At 46.6% G+C, this 19,086-nt stretch overlaps 1 protein-coding gene and 1 pseudogene across 2 annotated transcripts in view; both read left to right on the forward strand.

The window, feature by feature from the left end:
- The first annotated feature begins 201 nt into the window (after positions 1-201).
- Positions 202-1,543, forward strand: LOC111551095 (annotated as a pseudogene). The gene has a single exon (XR_002734267.3). The product of XR_002734267.3 is annotated as a heterogeneous nuclear ribonucleoprotein A1-like (transcript).
- A 7,783-nt stretch (positions 1,544-9,326) lies between these two features.
- The window catches only part of KCMF1 (potassium channel modulatory factor 1), an 80,016-nt gene continuing 70,256 nt past the window's right edge, over positions 9,327-19,086 (forward strand). Inside the window, exon 1 of the mRNA XM_023224894.2 lies at positions 9,327-9,680. Within this exon, the coding sequence (XP_023080662.1) occupies positions 9,665-9,680 (16 nt within the window). The 5' untranslated portion in view covers positions 9,327-9,664. The remainder of the gene's footprint in view (positions 9,681-19,086) is intronic.

Here is a 19,086-nt window from a genome sequence, read left to right on the forward strand (position 1 = left end):
CCAACAGCACCAAAAATCAGGCAATCAGATAAACCAGTTTCTAAGCTGAGGAAGGGGAGTGACAATTCTTTCAAGAAGATTATCCATGGAGAGAAACAATAGGGTAATAACCAGAGGGAGTACAGGGTTGAAGGGGTGTCTTTTGGCTGAGGGCAACGGACCAGTAGAGGCTGAGCAGCTGAAAGTACAGGTGCCGGCCCGTGGACGCCGCCGAAGAAGCATCGTTAAAGTCTCTCTTCTCCCTGCCGTCATGTCTAAGTCAGAGTCTCCTAAAGAGCCCGAACAGCTGAGGAAGCTCTTCATTGGAGGGTTGAGCTTTGAAACAACCGATGAGAGCCTGAGGAGCCATTTTGAGCAATGGGGAACGCTCACGGACTGTGTGGTAATGAGAGATCCAAACACCAAGCGTTCCAGGGGCTTTGGGTTTGTCACATATGCCACTGTGGAGGAGGTGGATGCAGCTATGAATGCAAGGCCACACAAGGTGGACGGAAGAGTTGTGGAACCAAAGAGAGCTGTCTCAAGAGAAGATTCTCAAAGACCAGGTGCCCACTGAACTGTGAAAAAGATATTTGTTGGTGGCATTAAAGAAGACACTGAAGAACATCACCTAAGAGATTATTTTGAACAGTATGGGAAAATTGAAGTGATTGAAATCATGACTGACCGAGGCAGTGGCAAGAAAAGGGGCTTTGCCTTTGTAACCTTTGATGACCATGACTCTGTGGATAAGATTGTCATTCAGAAATACCATACTGTGAATGGCCACAACTGTGAAGTTAGGAAAGCCCTGTCAAAGCAAGAGATGGCTAGTGCTTCATCCAGCCAAAGAGGTCGAAGTGGTTCTGGAAACTTTGGTGGTGGTCGTGGAGGTGGTTTCGGTGGGAATGACAACTTCGGTCGTGGAGGAAACTTCAGTGGTCGTGGTGGCTTTGGTGGCAGCTGTGGTGGTGGTGGATATGGTGGCAGTGGGGATGGCTATAATGGATTTGGTAATGATGGAAGCAATTTTGGAGGTGGTGGAAGCTACAATGATTCTGGCAATTACAACAATCAGTCTTCAAATTTTGGACCCATGAAGGGAGGAAATTTTGGAGGCAGAAGCTCTGGCCCCTATGGCGGTGGAGGCCAATACTTTGCAAAACCACGAAACCAAGGTGGCTATGGCGGTTCCAGCAGCAGCAGTAGCTATGGCAGTGGCAGAAGATTTTAATTAGGAAACAAAGCTTAGCAGGAGAGGAGAGCCAGAGAAGTGACAGGGAAGCTACAGGTTACAACAGATTTGTGAACTCAGCCAAGCACAGTGGTGGCAGGGCCTAGCTGCTACAAAGAAGACATGTTTTAGACAAATACTCATGTGTATGGGCAAAAAACTCGAGGACTGTATTTGTGACTAATTGTATAACAGGTTATTTTAGTTTCTGTTCTGTGGAAAGTGTAAAGCATTCCAACAAAGGGTTTTAATGTAGATTTTTTTTTTTTGCACCCATGCTGTTGATTGCTAAATGTAATAGTCTGATCGTGACGCTGAATAAATGTCTTTTTAAAAAAAAAAAAAAAAAAAAAAAGAAAGTACAGGTGCCAAGCAGGTGGCTGAAGGAGTAAGATCCCAGAGATGGGATGAAGTGGGATCATAACAGAGGAAGGGCTGAACAGAAAGGATATCTCCATGCACGATGCAGCAGGATGCAGATGTACACATTCCCTTGGAGGCTTACAGTAGGAAGTGAAAGTTCCTGCATTTTGAACTTTCCTCCCTCTGTGATATAGAAGGTGAGGTTATCTATTAGGCACGTCGGTGAGTAAGCAGTTGGAACCAAGAGGTGAATGTTTATAGTAGACGGTTCTGACCACAGACAAAGATTGCTCAATGGCACTGAGGTCCAACTGTAGTTGAATGCCCTAGATTTATAACAACCACAATCTGTACACTTCTATCATTTTTAGTTGCTATATTCTACACCCCAAGCAGATATACATAGGGATAAACTGAGTCAGGCAATTCAGGTTTGGAAGCTTGCAAAGTTGGTACAGTTTGAGGATGAGGGGTTTAAGAAGCTGAGGGCATGAATGAGAAGTCTGAGTTGACCACAGGGCACCAGTTGGGTCAGGTAGAGAATGCAGTTAAAAAGGGAAAAAACAAAAGAAAAAATGGCCGGGCACGGTGGCTCACATCTGCAATCCCAGCACTTTTGAGAGGCCAAGGAGGATGAATCACTTGAGGTCGGGAGTTCAAGACCAGCCTGGCCAACATGGTGAAACCCTGTCTCTACTAAAAATATGAAAATTAGCTGGGCGTAGTGGTGGGCGCCTGTATTCCCAGCTACTCGGGAGGCTGAGGCAGGAGAATCACTTGAACCCAGGAGGCGGAGGTTGCAGTGAGCTGAGATCGCACCACTGCACTCCAGCCTAGGTAACAGAGTGAGACTCTGTCTCCGAAAAACAAACAGACAAACAAACAAACACCATAACAGCAACTGCAAACATCAAGGATTAGGCCAGGAGTGGTGGCTCACACCTATTAATTCCAGCACTTTGGGAGGCTGAGGTGGAAGAATCACTTAAAGCCAGGAGTTCAAGGCTAGCCTAGGCAACAAAGTGAGACCTTTGTCTCTACAAAAAATAAGAAAATGAGCTGGGTGCAGTGTGGTGCATGCCTGTAGTCCCAGCTACTCAGTGTCCGCTGAGAAATACAGATGATTGCTTGAGCCCAGGAATTCTTTTTTTTTTTTTTTTTGAGACGGAGTCTGGCTGTGTCGCCTAGGCTGGAGTGCAGTGGCCAGATCTCAGCTCACAGCAAGCTCCGCCTCCCAGGTTCACGCCATTCTCCTGCCTCAGCCTCCCGAGTAGCTGGGACTACAGGCGCCCGCCACCTCGCCCGGCTACGGCTAGTTTTTTGTATTTTTTTAGTTGAGACGGGGTTTCACCGTGTTAGCCAGGATGGTCTCGATCTCCTGACCTCGTGATCCACCCATCTCGGCCTCCCAAAGTGCTGGGATTACAGGCTTGAGCCACCGCGCCCGGCTGAGCCCAGGAATTCAAGGTTGCAGTGACCCATGATGCACCACTGCACTTCAGCCTGGGTGACACAGCAAGACACTGTATATTTAAAAAAAAAAAAAAAGGTTTAGTAGTAGAGAGTAAGAAAACTGAAAAACAGGAAGTTACAATAAGACAGATGATTAGCGTTTCCAGCATGGTCACAAGAGAGGAATGTGTGGTTGAAATAGAAGTGGACATAGATTTGAAAAAAATCAAGGCTTTGTACAGCCAATTGTAAGGCCTTGCTTGAAAACATTCAGGGTGGCAGAATTTGGGATGAAGACTGCAAAGCAGAATTGAGGCCTCAGTGACTCCTGCATAGTGACTGTGAGATTGGCAGACGACAGAGAGCTGGTGAAGTAACCAGATGGCATGGGCCTTCTGACCCTTTCCAGACCTCATGGAAGTGGCAGAAAACTGTAGTCAACATCGGGGCTCAAATTGTGGCTCCAGCAGTGATTAGCAACATGGCCTTGGGCAAGTCAATTTAACCTCTCTGTGCCTCACTTGCCTTATCAGTAACATGAAGATATAATAGTACCCTCAAGTAAAGTGCTTATAAAAAGGCCTGATAAAAAGGCCTGCCACATGTACCAGAGCACTACTTAAATGTCAGCATCATTATCATTTCTCATTTGAACAATGAGGGGGTTGTTAACAGTCTCTAAGGCACAGATTCTTAAATTTTTTGGTCTCGGAATCCTTTTACATTCTTAAAAATTGTCAAAGACGCCAAAGAAACTTTTTTTTTTTGAGACAGAGTCTCGCTGTCACCCAGACTGGAGTGCAGTGGTGCGATCTTGGCTCCCTGCAACCTCCGCCTTCCAGGTTCAAGCAATTCTCCTGCCTGTCTCCTGAGTAGCGGGGATTACAGGTGCGCACCACCACACCCTGCTAATTTTTTTTTTTTTTTTTTTTGTATATTTAGTAGATATGGGGTTACACCATGTTGGTCAGGCTAGTCTTGAACTCCTGCACCTGATCTGCCCACCTCGGCCTCCCAAAGTGCTGGGATTACAAGCGTGAGCTACCATGCCCAGCCCTAAGAACTTTTGAAAAAAAATTTTATCTGTCAATATTTTTCATATTAGAAAACTGAGAAAATATTTTTAAAATACGTAGTCAGCTGGGTGCAGTGGCTCACGCCTGTAATCCTGGCACTCTGGGAAGCTAAAGTGGGTCAGGAGTTTGAGATCAGTCTGGCTAACATGGCAAAACCCCGTCTCTACTAAAAATGCAAAAAAATTAGCCAGTCGTGGTGGCAGGGGCCTGTAATCTCAGCTACTTGGGAGGCTGAGGCAGACTTGCTTGAACCCAGGAGGCAGAGGTTATAGTGAGCCGAGATGGCGCCATTGTACTCCAGCCTGGGCGGCAGAGGGAGACTATCTCAAAAAAAAAAAAAAAAGCAGTCACTTGAAAACAGTAATAAATCCACTAACTAGAAATATAACACATTTTAAAGAAAAATAACTATATTTTTCCCAAAACATGTGTAAGTATGATATTGTTTTGCAGATCACTTTAATGTTTGGCTTAAATGAAGACAGTTAGATTCCCTTCTTCTGCATTCAATCTGTTAGGATGTGCTGTTTCCTGTTTGCTTAAGGCGTGAAAATCCTAGCAACTCACCTCACCTCTTAGGGACCTTGGACCACACTTTGAGAACCATTACTTTTTCTTTCAGCTCTAAATCATTCACAGCCCTGCGTGGTGGCTCGTGGCTGTAATCCCAGGACTTTGGGAGGCTGAGGCAGGCAGATCACCTGAGGCCAGCAGTTTGAGACCACCCTGGCTGGGCAACATGATGAAACCCCGTCTCTACTAACAATACAAAAAGAAGTCAGGCCTCATGGCACCCTCCTGTAGTCCCAACTACTCAGGAGGCTGAGGCAGGACAATCACTTGAACCCGGGAGGCGGAGGTTGCAGTGAGCCGAGATCGCACCACTGCACTCCAGCCTGTGTGACAGAGAGAGGCTCTATTTCAAAAACAAACAAATAAATAAATAAATCGTTCATTCACTCACTCATTCAACACTACTGGATCCCCGAGACAAAGAACAATGTGGTCACTGCCTTTGAGGAGTCTAGTTGAGAAAAAAGATGAAAACAAATTAAAAATTACAGCACAACATGAGTGAGCAGAGGAGGAAGTTAGGAAATTACTGGTGTGCCTAAGAGAGGCAGGAAAGGCTTACAGGAGTGCAGGGAACCCGAATTTGACTTTACTTTTCTATGCTCCATCTAAGCAGAAGGAAGAGAATGCACAAAGGCGCAAGGGCAGGAATTAATACAGTATAAGGAAGCCCAGGGTGCGCTGGCAGGAGGAAGAGTCCGTATGCTGGAAAAGCACGTTGGCCTTAAAGTTACATTTCATCCTATTAGCCCCAGGAGGCTGGGGTGATAAGAGCTTGCTTTTCTTTTTTTTTGAGAGGGAGTCTTGCTCTGTTGCCCAGGCCCGGACGCAATCTCCGCTCACTGCAAGCTCCACCTCCCAGGTTCACGCCATTCTCCTGCCTCAGCCTGCCCTGTAGCTAGGACTACAGGCACCCACCACCAAGTCCAGCTAATTTTTTTGTATTTTTAGTAGAGACGGGGTTTCACCACTTAGCCAGGATGGTCTTGATCTCCTGACTTCGTGATCCGCCCATCTCGGCCTCCCAAAGTGCTGGGATTACAGGCGTGAGCCACCACACCTGGCCAAGAGCTTGCTTTCCTTATTTTAAGTCAGGTTTACTGAAGTATAATTTACATAGAAGTAAAAACCACCCTTTGGCTGGGTGCGGTGGCTCACGCCTGTAATCCCAGCACTTTGGAAGGCCAAGGTGGACGGATCACCTGAGATCAGGAGTTCGAGACGAGCCTGGCCAACATGGTGAAATCCCGTCTCTACTTAAAATACAAAAAATTAGCAGGGCGTGGTGGTACATACCTGTGATCCCAGGTACTCGGGAGGCTGAGGCAGGAGCACTTGAACCCGGGAAGCAGAGGTTGCAATGAGCCCAGACCCTGCCATTGCACTCTAACCTGGGGGTAACAGCGAGACTTCATCTCAAAAAAAAAAAAAAAACCAACACCCTTTTAGGTCTATAGTTCTATGAGTTTTGACAGATCCATAGATTCATCCAGTAATGTAAATACCACAATCAAGATATAGAATATTCTTCATCTCAAAAAGTGTGGTCAGTCCACCCTTCCCCAGCTCCAATTGCCAGCAATCACTGATCTAATTTCTGTCCCTATACTTTTTTACTTTGAAATAATCATATACCCATAGGTAGTTGCAAAGAGGGCCCAGGTACACTTTCTCCAATGGGAATATCTTATAAAGCTATGGAAAAATATCAAAAGCCAGGAAACTGACATTGGTATAATACTATCAAGTAGACTACAGATCTTATTCAGATTTCACTAGTGCTTACATCCATTAGCTTATTCGAAAAAACATAACTGGGCCATAGTATGAAAGAAGGGTTAGCCTAGCAAAAACATGCATTAGTTACAGTTGTCCACAGAAGAAAGGAGAACTCAGGGGGCTGCAGAGAGAGGAAGGGAATGGAGGAAAACATTTCTGTAGTGGAACAGAAATCATCTGGTAGACACTTTGGTATAAGGATTTAAATTAATCCTTCTTGATCTTCTTTTCTTTTTTGAGACAGAGTGTCACACTGTCACTCAGACTAGGATATTGTGGTGCAATCACGGCTCACTGCAGCCTAGGCCTCCTGGGCTCAAGCAATCCTCCCACCTCAGCCTCCAGAGTAGTTGGGACCAAAGGCGGATGCCACCACACCTTGCTAATTTTTTTTTTTTTTTTTGAGACGGAGTCTCACTGTCACCCAGGCTGGAATGTTCCCAGGTTCAAGCAATTCTCTGCCTCAGCCTCCCAAGTAGCTGGGATTACATACACCCGCCACCACACCCGGCTAATTTTTGTATTTTTAGTAGAGATGGGGTTTCACCATCTTGACCAGGCTGATCTTGAACTCCAGACCTCATGATCCACCTGCCTCAGCCTCCCAAAGTGCCGGGATTACAGGTAGGAGCCACCGCTCCCGGCCGCTAACTTTTGTATTTTCTGTAGAGATGGGGTTTCGCCCAGGCTGGAAATTAATCCTATTTTTTGGAAATGAAATTTCCCATATGGCAGGGCAGCAAGCAAAAGGTTGTTTTAAATTGAACAGCCTGACCTCTAATTGAATGAAGGTCATGAAAACCCCAAATAACCATAATATTTCTGAAAATGGTTTAGTTACTCTTTCCTTACTCTTGTCTGACTGAAAACAATGCAGTAACTATCAAAAACAAAGTTATCTGTTTAGTTAGCTAACCCTTTGCAAAACCCAAGCAAATGAAATCTCTATATTTACTCTTATTCCCTCCTGCAGTTCAGTACTGTAGTAGGCTTTCCTATCTGCTCCACCATTTTATCAGACTATAGTACTGATAATGCCTTAATCTCTATACAATTTATGTATAGACATCACTTACCCATCAGGAGACAATGGTATCAGCGTTGTTGTCCCCACTATTACAGCCCAAGAAACTGAGGCTCCTGATACCCAGGATCACATATGCCAACACCGTAAAATGCTCAGAAAGGCATCGACACAGGGTAAGCATTCAATAAACGTTAACTAGCTTTACTTAATACCCTTCTTTCTACTCCACCACACCCCATTTACGGCCAGGTTGGACCTCCTTCTACAAAAGAAATGGAATAAATTTGTGCAGAAGTTCCATACAGGCAATGAAAATATCTTTGGTGACAAAGTCCTCATTTAAACTACAGTTTAACACTAGTTACTACCAAATACAGTCCCTCGGAAGTTCTGAGTGACCCAAAACCTACTTCCTGGACTTTAAGATGAGCTTTTAGTTTCTTTGAAATCAGGAAGTGTCTTAAAACCAGATTCAATGAAATACGGTAACAATCTTTTTACTGTCCTGTGACAGGTATTTTATATGCATTTTAGCACTTAACCTCCAAACCTCTTATTATTAAGTATCTGCTGTTACGTCCATTTTGAAGATAGAGAAGTCAGGGCACAGAGAGGTTAAGAGGTCACACAGTCAGTGAATGGTGGACAGTATAAGAGTAACCCCAAAGCAAGCAGCACCCTAGATTCCAATTTCAGTTGACTTAGCCGGCTAACAGTTCAATTTTATGCAAAAACCACAACTTCAAATGGAAAAATATAAATTAAAACAACCACAAAAACCAGACAAATGGAGGCTCAGCAGGCCTTGTAGCTCGTCCACGTTACACAGAGGATATCAGAGCCAAAATCCGTGGCGGATCTGTCTTCAAAGCGCGATCTATTTCCACCAAACCACGCTACCACCGACACGTGGTAAGGGGCAGTACAAAGATCTGTCGAATTAATAATGCCTGAAATCAAAGTAGACAATAAGAAGGTAAAAATGGAAAACACAGATAAAATCGGAAAAGCAGACCACTTGCAGGAAACAAAAAACGCGTTTTCAAGGCAGGGCATTCACGGTGAGCCAAGGCGCTGGGACAAAGTTTGCGCGGGTACCGCCGGACTCCAGGGCTGCCTGGCGCGGAGTCTTTAACGGAGATGGTTCGCAAGGAGTCGGCCTCGGAGCCCGGCAGCCTCCCGGCTTCCCTCCCGATCGCCAGTAACACGGCCGGGGAACACCGGCGACGACCGGGGGTCAGTCGCCTTTTCCTTCTGGGCTGATGGCTTAAAATACACATAAACATAAGTCCCCAGGCGGTCCGCGGCCTCTCCGTGAGGCCGGAGCTCGCTGCCCGCGGCCGGTCCGGAAGCCATGCACCTGGGGACAGGAGCCCCTTCGAGTCGCAGCTTGGCGCCGAGAAGCACCCACCTCCCGCGGCCGGCCCAGTCCAAGACCCTGGCCCCTATAGCCCGGCCTAGGCCCGCCCCAGGCGGGGCTAGGGGCGGCGAGGCGGGCGGGCGCCCCTCAGGCCGCGCGGGTTAGCAGCGGGAGCCGGCGCCGGGCATTTCCTCTTCCTCCCTACGCGCGGCGCGACGGCGGCGGCGGCGGCGGCCAGGCCGAGGCTGGGCACGGGCGCCCGTTCGCGGCTTGCTGGCTAGCGCGGGCAAGCGCCGCGCCCCGAGCCGCCGTCGCCGCGCCGCCCCCGTCACGACCGCCGGCCGCGGGGCCTCCGGGCGGCGGGCCCGGCGAGGGCAGCGAGAGGCGGGGCTGGCGTGCGGGCGGCGGAAGGAGGCGGAGGAGGAGGAAGAGGAGGAGGCGGCGGCGGCCGGGAGCCGGGGGAGAGGGGCGGGGGGTGGGCCGGGGGAGGGGAGGAGCGGGATTTGCGGAGCGCCGCGCCGCTGCCGGGAGCCGGCAGGCCCGAGAGTGACCGGAGTCACGGCGGGCGCCGGCGGAGCCGCGGCGTCGGACCCGCCTCCTGGAGGAGCTCAGCCCCGACCAGGCCCGGCCCCATTCCCGCCCCGCGCCGCCTCCCCGCCGCCGCCGCCGCCGCGGGAGCGCTCCCTTGCCCACCCCGCCCCCGCGGCCGAGCCCGGGAGTCGAGTGGGAGTCGGCCGGCCGGCGCGGGTAGCGCCGGGACCCCGCGGGGGACACTGCAGCCGGAGCCCGGGAGGGGCCGCGCCGCCACCGTCTGAACTAGGATGTCCCGACATGAAGGTGAGAGGAGCCCCCGCCCCCACCCGCACCGCCCGGGCCTCGGCCTACCCCGCCCGGGCCCGGCGCGGCAGAGGGCGGCCAGGAAGCGGCGGAGACTTTGGCCGAGCCCGAGCTGGGCCCGAGGCGCTGGACCCGGGAGCGAGCGAGCGAGGGCGGAGAGCCGCGGCGCCGCTGCCGCCACGGCCGCGGCCCTTAGCTGGGCCTGGTGCTGGAGGCGGGGCGGCCCGGGCGGCCGGAGGGTTTGCACTGTCATGGGGCGGGGGGGGAGGGGAGGCAGCGGGGCCAGTTACCGGCGGGAGCTCGGCCCTCGGGACTGATACCGGACGCCGAGGCCCGCCCGGCCGGTTCAGGAGCCGCGGGCCCCAGCGCGGCCTAGCGCTCCCCTCGCCCCGGAAGAGCCCGGTGTGGTCGCAGAGCCGGGCCGCGGGCGGCAGCAGGAGGCAAAAGAGCCGGCCCGGGACCCGGCAGGCGCGTCCGGTCGCCGGGAGACGACGGCGAGTGTCCCCGCCTGCGGGCGACCGCGGGGCTGGCGGGAAGGCTCTGCGGCCAGGGGACGGGAAGCCCTCGCCGCCTGGAGCCCGCCCCAGCCTCGCGGCTAGGCCTCGGCGCGTCCCTGGGCTCGGGTAACCAAGTTCCCGGGGTGGATCCGACCCCGCCGCAGCAAGCAAACTCCCTGCTCAGTCACCCAGGCGGAGCAGGGCTCGCTCCCCGCCGGCCCCGGTGCCCTCGCCGGCATGTGCTGCCTACCAGACAAGGTTTTGGAAAATTACGATGGTGAGGTCTATTCATGGTCGGGGGTCGTTTTGGACCTTGTTGTGCGATTTAAAAACACGATTGGAGTACAGTTGCAAATAAGCAGACTGCTCTAAGCCCAGTCCCAGGGCACAAAGAGACAAATGTTTAGGGTCGAGGCTTTGAGCTGGTAAGAAATAAGTTAACTTTAATTTACTGCCATATGGTTTAGAAAAGGAGGAGGGGGTTGTGTTTTCTTTGTTTCACTACTACAGGTTTTTGGATAAAAAGTGTTAAGAGTCTTGGCGGAAAGTTTGTCCTGTTAAGGTTAATACAAGATTGTAGAAGTGGCTTGAAAGTTTGTGTACTCATGATTTTAAAATCCCATATAGGTGATGTAGGAATGGAGAAAGTTTAGTGAGTCAGTTTAGTGTGTGCTTCGCACTATGGGAAAGATATTCTTTCGGAAATACAGACCTTAGAATTTCAAGGCTGAAAAACTCAGATTGATTAAAATTGTATTTAGAACAAGTTTCAAAATTCGCATTACTAATTACAGCGTTGAAATTGACTCAACATTCTGTGTTCAACGATTCTGTATTTTAAAAGTTACAAAACTAATATGAAATATACTATATTTTCTTCGCAAAGCATTTACTGTGTACTTACTGTGTTCAAGTGTTGGACATTTTGAAATAATGAGGTACCTAGCCTCATTGAAAGGAACACATAAGTGGGAAGCTGTGCCTCTTTTCCCACTTTGGCTGCTTCATGGAAATGTATCCTTATCTCTGTAATTTTAAGAACTTGTAATTAAAATTCTAATCAAATTTCAATTTGGGATGTTACAGTTTATCTTAAACTGTAGTCATGTGTACACTGACCACTTTCAAGACAAAAGTGAGCAATGGCTGCAGGCTCTCTTAACTCTTAAGAACTGGGAGAGTTAAAGTTACAGAATCACAGCCATGGAAGAGTGTTTCAAACTCATTCTTCTTGGTCTAAGAAAGCACACAGATAGTTCCAGAGGAGCATTCTAATTGAAGTGTCCTGGGAAGAAAATTCCTTCACCCCTAGTGCTCTGTTGGAGTAATTAAAATCTCATATTTGGAACATTCTTGAATGTAACATACATTCTGTAATTTAAGCCCATTTCCCCCCCATTTGGTCCTGTGCAAAGGTGTGTGGTTATGAAACTTCTGTTACCTTTTGGTTACTTGAATATTACTGAACCTCTGCACACTAGTAGCACACCTTTCCTAGTAACTTACGTTAATGTCAGAAAATAGAACATACCTAATGAAAAAGGAACATACCTAAATCTGTTGAAGACTTACAGTACAATATTTGATAAGTGATTATCTTTCATGGGTCTAGTTTATGGTCTAAGACAGGAATAGTCTCATGAATCACACTTAACCCATTAGATATACGTTTTGTGGAATATTAGTTCAGACTGTCATTATTGTCCTCAGTACGACTTTGACTTATCAGCAAATACAGGGTTTGGCACCCTTGCTCTTAGTTCTTTTCTTACCTTTCCCTTTTTTGGGCCAACGAATCCCATTTCTTTCAGCGTTTCTTTCTTTCAGCATTTCTTTCTTTCTTTTTTTTTTTTAACTTATTTTCCAACTTGTTACCAAGTTGGAGTGCAGTGGCGCCATCTTGGCTCACTGCAACCTCCGCCTCCCGGGTTCTAGCCATTCTCCTGCCTCAGCCTCCCGAGTAGCTGGGATTACAGGCGCCCGCCACCACACCCATCTAATTTTTGTATTTTTAGTAGAGACGGGGTTTCACCACGTTGGTCAGGCTGGTCTCAAATTCATGACCTCAGGTGATCCACCTGCCTCGGCCTCCCAAAGTGCTGGAATTACAGGCGTGAACCACCACACCTGGCCTCAGTATTTCTTTAGTGGTGTGATTTTTGCTTCCTCAGTCATCTGTCCACCTCCAAATTCTCTATCGTTCTCATTTCCTTTCACACTCTCATTTCAGTAGTGTGACCCCAAACTGGATGTAATAGTCTGGTAAAAGGTTTGAACAAGCCTATCATGTTGTACTTGCCTAGTGCTTCCTTTTCAGGGCCCTGTGTGTGCAAGTAATATGTTTCTTTGTCTTTGTACCCACCCTAAAGAATTACAGTAAATCCTATGATTTTACTAATGTAACTTTGGACAACACAGTCCTGAGATGGACACCTGTCAAGCTTGAAGGCTGAACCTTGTGAAGCAGTGCCTCTGAGAAAGGCAATGCAGCCAGGAGCATAGAGAAATGCTCTAGTCCAGGGGTCAGCGTGCTTCTTCTGTAAAGGGCCAGGTAGCAAACATTGCAGGCTTAGCGAGCTATAATAGTACGAAAGCAACTATAGACAACATGTAATTGAATGAGCATGGCTCTGTTCCAATTAAAACTTTATTTGTGGACACTGACATTTTAATTTCATACAATTTTTTTTTTTTGAGACAGAGTCTTGCTCTGTTGCCCAGGCTAGAGTGCAGTGGCATGATCTTGGCTCACTGCAACCTCCGCCTCCTGGGTTCAAGTGATTCTCCTGCCTCAGCCTCCCAAGTAGCTGGGATTACAGGCACCCACCACTGCACCTGGCTAATTTTTGCGTTTTGTTTGGTAGAGATGGGGTTTCACCATGTTGGCCAGGGTGGTCTCAAACTCCTGACCTTGTGATCCACCTGCCTCGGCCTCCCAACGTGCTGGATTTACATGTGTGAGCCACCGTGACTGGCCGAATTTCATGTAATTTTCATGTATCATGAAATATGATTTGTCGTTTGACACCCCCACCATTCAAAAATACAAATAACCATTCTTAACTTTCGGGCTGTATAAAAGCCGGTGATGGGCCGGGCGCAGTGGATCACGCCTGTAATCCCAACACTTTGGGAGGCCAAGGCGGGTGGATCACCTGAGGTCAGGAGTTCAAGACCAGCCTGGCCAAAATGGTGAAACCTTGTCTCTACTAAAAATACAATAATTAGCTGGGTGTGGTGGTAGGCGCCTGTACTTCCAGCTAGTCGCGAGGCTTGGGCAAAGAATTGGTTGAACCCAGGAGGCGGAGGTTGCAGAGAGCTGAGGTCGTGCCACTGCACTCCAGCCTGGGCGACAGAGTGAGAATCCGTCTCCAAAACAAACAAACAAAAAAAAATGGTGGTGGTTGGATTTGGCCTGAGGGCTGTAGTTTGCCTTACCTTACCTCTGCCCTAGACTGGCGCTTTAGAGAGTTGATAGAACTTGAACTGTCAGGAATCTAGAAGGGGCCCAGTCATCTTGGTATTCCATCATTTTCTTTGGTTGACGGGAAATGAGTTCACAGACTGAACCAGCTCCTCTGTACGTCACTTTTCAGCAGCACCATGTGGAATGGAAATAATTGTTCCTCACGAGTGGGCAACAGGCTCCCCACCCTCCAGACCCTTAATGGAGATGGCAGTACTCTACATTTTTCCTGTTTGCCTGTTACTACTTTTCCAGGGAGAATTCCAGGGCCACTTTTAACTCACTTTGTGGTGTTCTTGTCATGTTAACATTTTGTAGACTTTAGTGCCCAGTCACTTTATGTTCACCCTACCAACACTGTCTAGTTCACAGTGAACCCAATCATTTTTTATCTTGATGTATTTTTTTAAATGTGTCACTGCCATACTTTCAAATACATTTAAAATGTAAGTATGTTATTCAGAGCTTAAAATCTACTTTTAAAGCTTTCCAAATAAAAAAAGCAACTTATCAAATTGCTCACTGCTTATTAGCTAAAATGAAATTATGAATGTTCTTGCATAGATTAGAGCCTCATTGATTACCTGGATCTAGGTACACGTGTCGCCTTAAATCATTCAACCTTTCAGTCACTACTATGTGTAAGGCAGTCTGCTAGGTTCCAAGGAATATGGGGCTAAGTGAATGAGTTGCAGCTCCTTACCTTAAGTCTGGCGAGGAAGATGCATTTTTTATCTAACTTCCACAGTGCAGTGTGAAACATGGCATAAGGAAGGGGTAAACATTGATGACAAAGTAATTGCCAACTTTTACTAATTTTGTCAAATTTCAGAGAGGTACTCTACTGTGATTCTAGCACTTTCTTCTTGAGTGCCTTCTTAACTCCTTTTTTTTTTTTTTTTTTTTTAAGACAGAGTCTCACTCTGTCGCCCAGACTGGAATGCAGTGGTGTGATCTTGTGATCTTGTCTCACTACAACGTCCGCCTCCCGGGTTCGAGTGATTCTCCTGCCTCAGTCTCCCTAGTAACTGGGATTATAGGTGCCTGCCACTGCGCCTGGCTGATTTTTCTATTTTTAGTGGAGACAGGGTTTCACCATGTTGGCCAGGCTGGTCTCGAACTCCTGATCGCAAGTGATCCACCCACCTCGGCCTCATAAAGTGCTGGGATTACCAGTGTGAGCCACCGCACCCGGCACCTTCTTAACTCTTTCTGGGCCACTTTTGATTTTGGGTAAAGTTGTTTGAGATTTCAAGCCGGTTGCAGTGATGTGCATGTGTAGTCCCAGGTACTTGGGAGGCTGAGAGACCCTCTCTCTTAAAAAGAAAAAAAAAAAAAAAAGAGATTTAAAATAGAGTCCTTATCTTTATCTGATTTATAATTTCCCTAGCTTTTTGAAGATTTTCATATGTAAAAATGATAGTGGATAAATAAGCAGGTGGTCATGTTGTTGTGCTATCCTCAGAAATATCTGATAATATTTATTTTGAAAATGTAAAATACAACTATGTAAACCATTAATCTAGTTAGTCCCAACTTTTTTTGTTTTTATTTTTTTAATTGGCAAAAATTGTATATATTTATCGTGTATAACGTGATGTTTTGAAATATGTATATTTTGCAGAATGGCAGCTCCAACTTTTTGAAAGTTATACCACTCTTTTCTTAGTAGATTCTAATTTTCTCTCACTCTTTTTTTTTTTTTTTTTTTTGAGACGGAGTCTCTCTCTGTTGCCCAGGCTAGAATAGAGTACATTGGTGGGATCTTGGCTCACTGCAGCCTCCACCTCCCAGGCCCAAGTGATCCTCCCATCTCAGCCTCCCATAGTGTTGGGATTACAGGTGTGAGCCATTGCTTCCAGCCTTAATTTTCTCTTCTCAAAACATGTTATCTGCCACTGAAACACACATATAGACAGAAATAATTTGGTTTTAGGATTTGGGGACTGCAGAGCCAACATTGGTAATTAGCATGTGATTTTAATGCAGTGCCTTTTGCCTCCCTGTAGAAATATAAATGGACTCCCACTGATAAGATCCTTACCATCAGGTCTTCTTATAACTTATTTTACTTTAACTATAATCTGTTAAATATTATGACATTTTTAAGGCTTTTTCAGTTGGTTTTCTGTTTTTGAGACAGGGTCTTCTGTCAGCCATGCTGCGCACGAGCACAGCCTGCTGCAGCATTGACCTCCCAGGCTCAAACAGTCCTCCCACTTCAGCCTCTGAAGCAGGTGGGACCACAGGTGTGCGCCCCACACCCAGCTATTTTTTTTTCCTTTTTTCCAGAGACTGGATCTTCCACTATTGCCTAGGCTGGTCTCAAACTCCTGGGTTCAAGTGATTCTCCCCCTTCAGCTCTCAAGAGTGCTGGGATTATAGGTGTGAGCTGCCATGCCCAGCAACTTTTTCAGTTTCAATAAATCGTAAATTATATTTACCTTGACTTTCAGTAGAGAATATATAAGAATGTAAATTTATGGAAAAACGAATCACATTTTAATTTCTGGGGTCTTTGATTTCATGATTTCATTTAAAGTTCATTTTGGAGTTCATTTTCCCATATTTTTACATTCATGTTTAAGTTAAAATGTAGTAAAACATGACTACATGTTCTTGTTTCAAATTGGGAACTTAATTTGGAAGAATTTCCTTTTGGTCTGAGGACTTTAAGATGTATTATCAACAATCTTTTTTTTTTTTTTCTTACTCTTGTTGCCCAGGCTGGAGTACAATGGTGCAATCTCGACTCAACGCAATCTACGCCTCCTGGGTTCAAGTGATTCTCCTGCCTCAACCTCCCGAGTAGCTAGGATTACAGGCGTACGCCACCTCGCCCAGCTAATTTTGTATTTTTAGTAAATACGGGTTTCTCCATGTTGGTCAGGCTGGTCTTGAACTCCCGACCTCAGGTGATCCACCCACCTCGGCTCCCAAAGTGCTGGGATTACAGGCATGAGCCACTGCGCCCAGCCTCAGCAGCAATCTTGTAAGATGGAGACTTTTTCACAGTAGGAGCTTATGAAACTTATGATGTGAAATATCTAAACAGATCCCTTCATATTAAGCTTTGCAACCTTTTTAAAAGAAATCCCTGCATCATAACTTACTTTTCAAAATTTCAACTTTATGAGATCTACGATATATATTTGCCTAGGTTTTTTTTTTTTGGTTTTTGAGTTTTTTTGAGACAGTCTCACTTTGTTGTCCAAGCTGGAGTGCAGTGGCATGACCTCGGCTTACTGCAACCTCCATCTCCCAGGTTCAAGCAATTCTCCTGCTTCAGCCTCCCAAGTAGCTGCAATTACAGGCATGTACCACCATGCCTGGCTAATTTGTGTTTGTTTTTCGAGGTAGAGTTTCACTCTTGTTGCCCAGGCTGGAGTGCAATGGCGCAATCTCAGCTCACCGCAACCTCCACCTCCTGGGTTCAAGCGATTCTCCTGCCTCAGCCTCCTGAGTATCTGGGATTACAGGCATGCACCACCGTGCCTGGCTAATTTGTATTTTTATAGAGACGGGGTTTCTCCATATTGGTCAGGCTGGTCTCGAACTCCCGACCTCAGGTGATCCACCTGCCTCAGCCTCCCAGAGTACTGGGATACAGGCGTGAGCCACCACGCCGGGCCATTTTTTTTTGTTTTTTAAACTAGAAGTTCCAAAAGTTTTTAGTGAAGGCTAAGGTGTCATTGAATTATCATAGAAATAGTGTTTTTTAAATCACTTTATGGGCTGGGTGTGTGGCTCATGCCTGTAATCCCAGCACTTTGGGAGGCCAAGATGGGTAGATCACCTGAGGTCAGGATTTTGAGACCAGCCTGGCCAACATAGTGAAACCCTGTCTCTACCAAAAATACAAAAAAATAGCCAGGCGTGGTGGCAGGTGCCTGTAATCCCAGCTACTTGGGAGGCTGAGACAGGAGAATCTCTTGAACCTAGGAGGTGGAGGTTGCAGTGAGCCAAAATGGCCTATTGCACTCCAGTCTGGGCAACAAGAGCGAAACTGTCTTAAAAAAAAAAAAAAAAAAAAAAAAATCACCTTATAAATATTGCTGTGGGGCTACTTTTATGAATATGGACTCGAAGCATTCCCTAACTGCATATATTCATAAAAGTTAAAAGTAGAATGCTGTTCCTAATAAGTCTTTGTTTATAGAAGATTAATTTTTAAATTAATTTTAGTGTTGCGCTGAGGACCATGATGTTTTTCATTTCCTTAAAATGGTAAAGTATTTTTTTTCAGTCTTTGAAGTTCATTAAAGTTGAGGAAGGAACCTGTGAGCAGTATACAGATCAGAGCATCTTAAAATGTGGTGATTTTTTATTTTGTTTTGTTTTGAGACCGAGTTTCACTCTTGTTGTTCAGGCTGGAGTGCAATAGAGCAATCTTGGCTCATCGCAACCTCTGCCTCCTGGGTTCAAGTGTTTCTCCTGCCTCAGCCTCCCAAGTAGCTGGGATTACAGGCATGCATCACCACGCCCGGCTGATTTTGTATTTTTTTTCTTTCTTTCTTTTTTTTAGTAGAGATGGCGTTTCTTCATGTTGGTCAGCCACATACATAATGTTAAATTCCCTGGTAGCCACATTTTTTAAAAAGAGGTGAAATTAATAATGAAATAACAACCCAATATGTCCAGAATACTATTTCAACATGTAACTGACATAGAATTGTTTATGATATATTTACATTTTTTTCTAACAAAGTCTTAATTTTTTTTTTTTTAAGAGACAGGGTCTCACTCTGTTGCCCAGGCTGGAGTGTGGGGGTGTGATCGTACCTCATTGCAACCTTGACCTCCCAGCCTCAAGAGATCCTCCCACCTCAACCTCCCGAGTAGATGGGACCGCAGACGTGCGCCACCACACCTGGCTAACTTTTGTTTTGTTTTGTTTGTTTGAGACAGAGTTTCTATCTTGTTGCCCAGGGTGGAGTACAATGGCCCAATCTCAGCTCACTGCAACCTCCACCTCCTGGGTTCAAGCAATTCTCCTGCCTCAGCCTTCTGAAGTAGCTGGGATTATAGGCGCCTGCCACCATGCCCAGATAATTGTTTTGTATTTTTAGTTGAGATGGGGTTTCACTGTGTTGACCAGGCTGGTCTTGAACTCCTAGCCTCAGGTGATCCACACACCTTGACCTCCCAAAGTGTTGGGATTACAGGCGTGAGCCACCGCGTCCGGCTGACTTTTGTATTTTTTATAGAGATGGAGTCACCCTATGTTGCCCAGGTAGGTCCTGAGCTCCTGGCCTCAAGCAGTCCTACCTTGGTCTCCTGAAGTGTTGGGATTATAGGAGTGAGTCCCTATGCCCAGCCAAAGTCTTGAATCTTAAATTTTGCATTCAGTATATTTTAATTCAGATGCTAAATTTTCATTTAAAAAATGCCTTAGTTGAAAAACGTATTCAAATTTATGCATTGAAGGTCTGCTGACCACCCT

The sequence above is a fragment of the Piliocolobus tephrosceles genome, chromosome 15 (assembly GCF_002776525.5).
Source record: "Piliocolobus tephrosceles isolate RC106 chromosome 15, ASM277652v3, whole genome shotgun sequence".
NCBI classification, from domain to species: Eukaryota; Metazoa; Chordata; class Mammalia; order Primates; family Cercopithecidae; genus Piliocolobus; species Piliocolobus tephrosceles.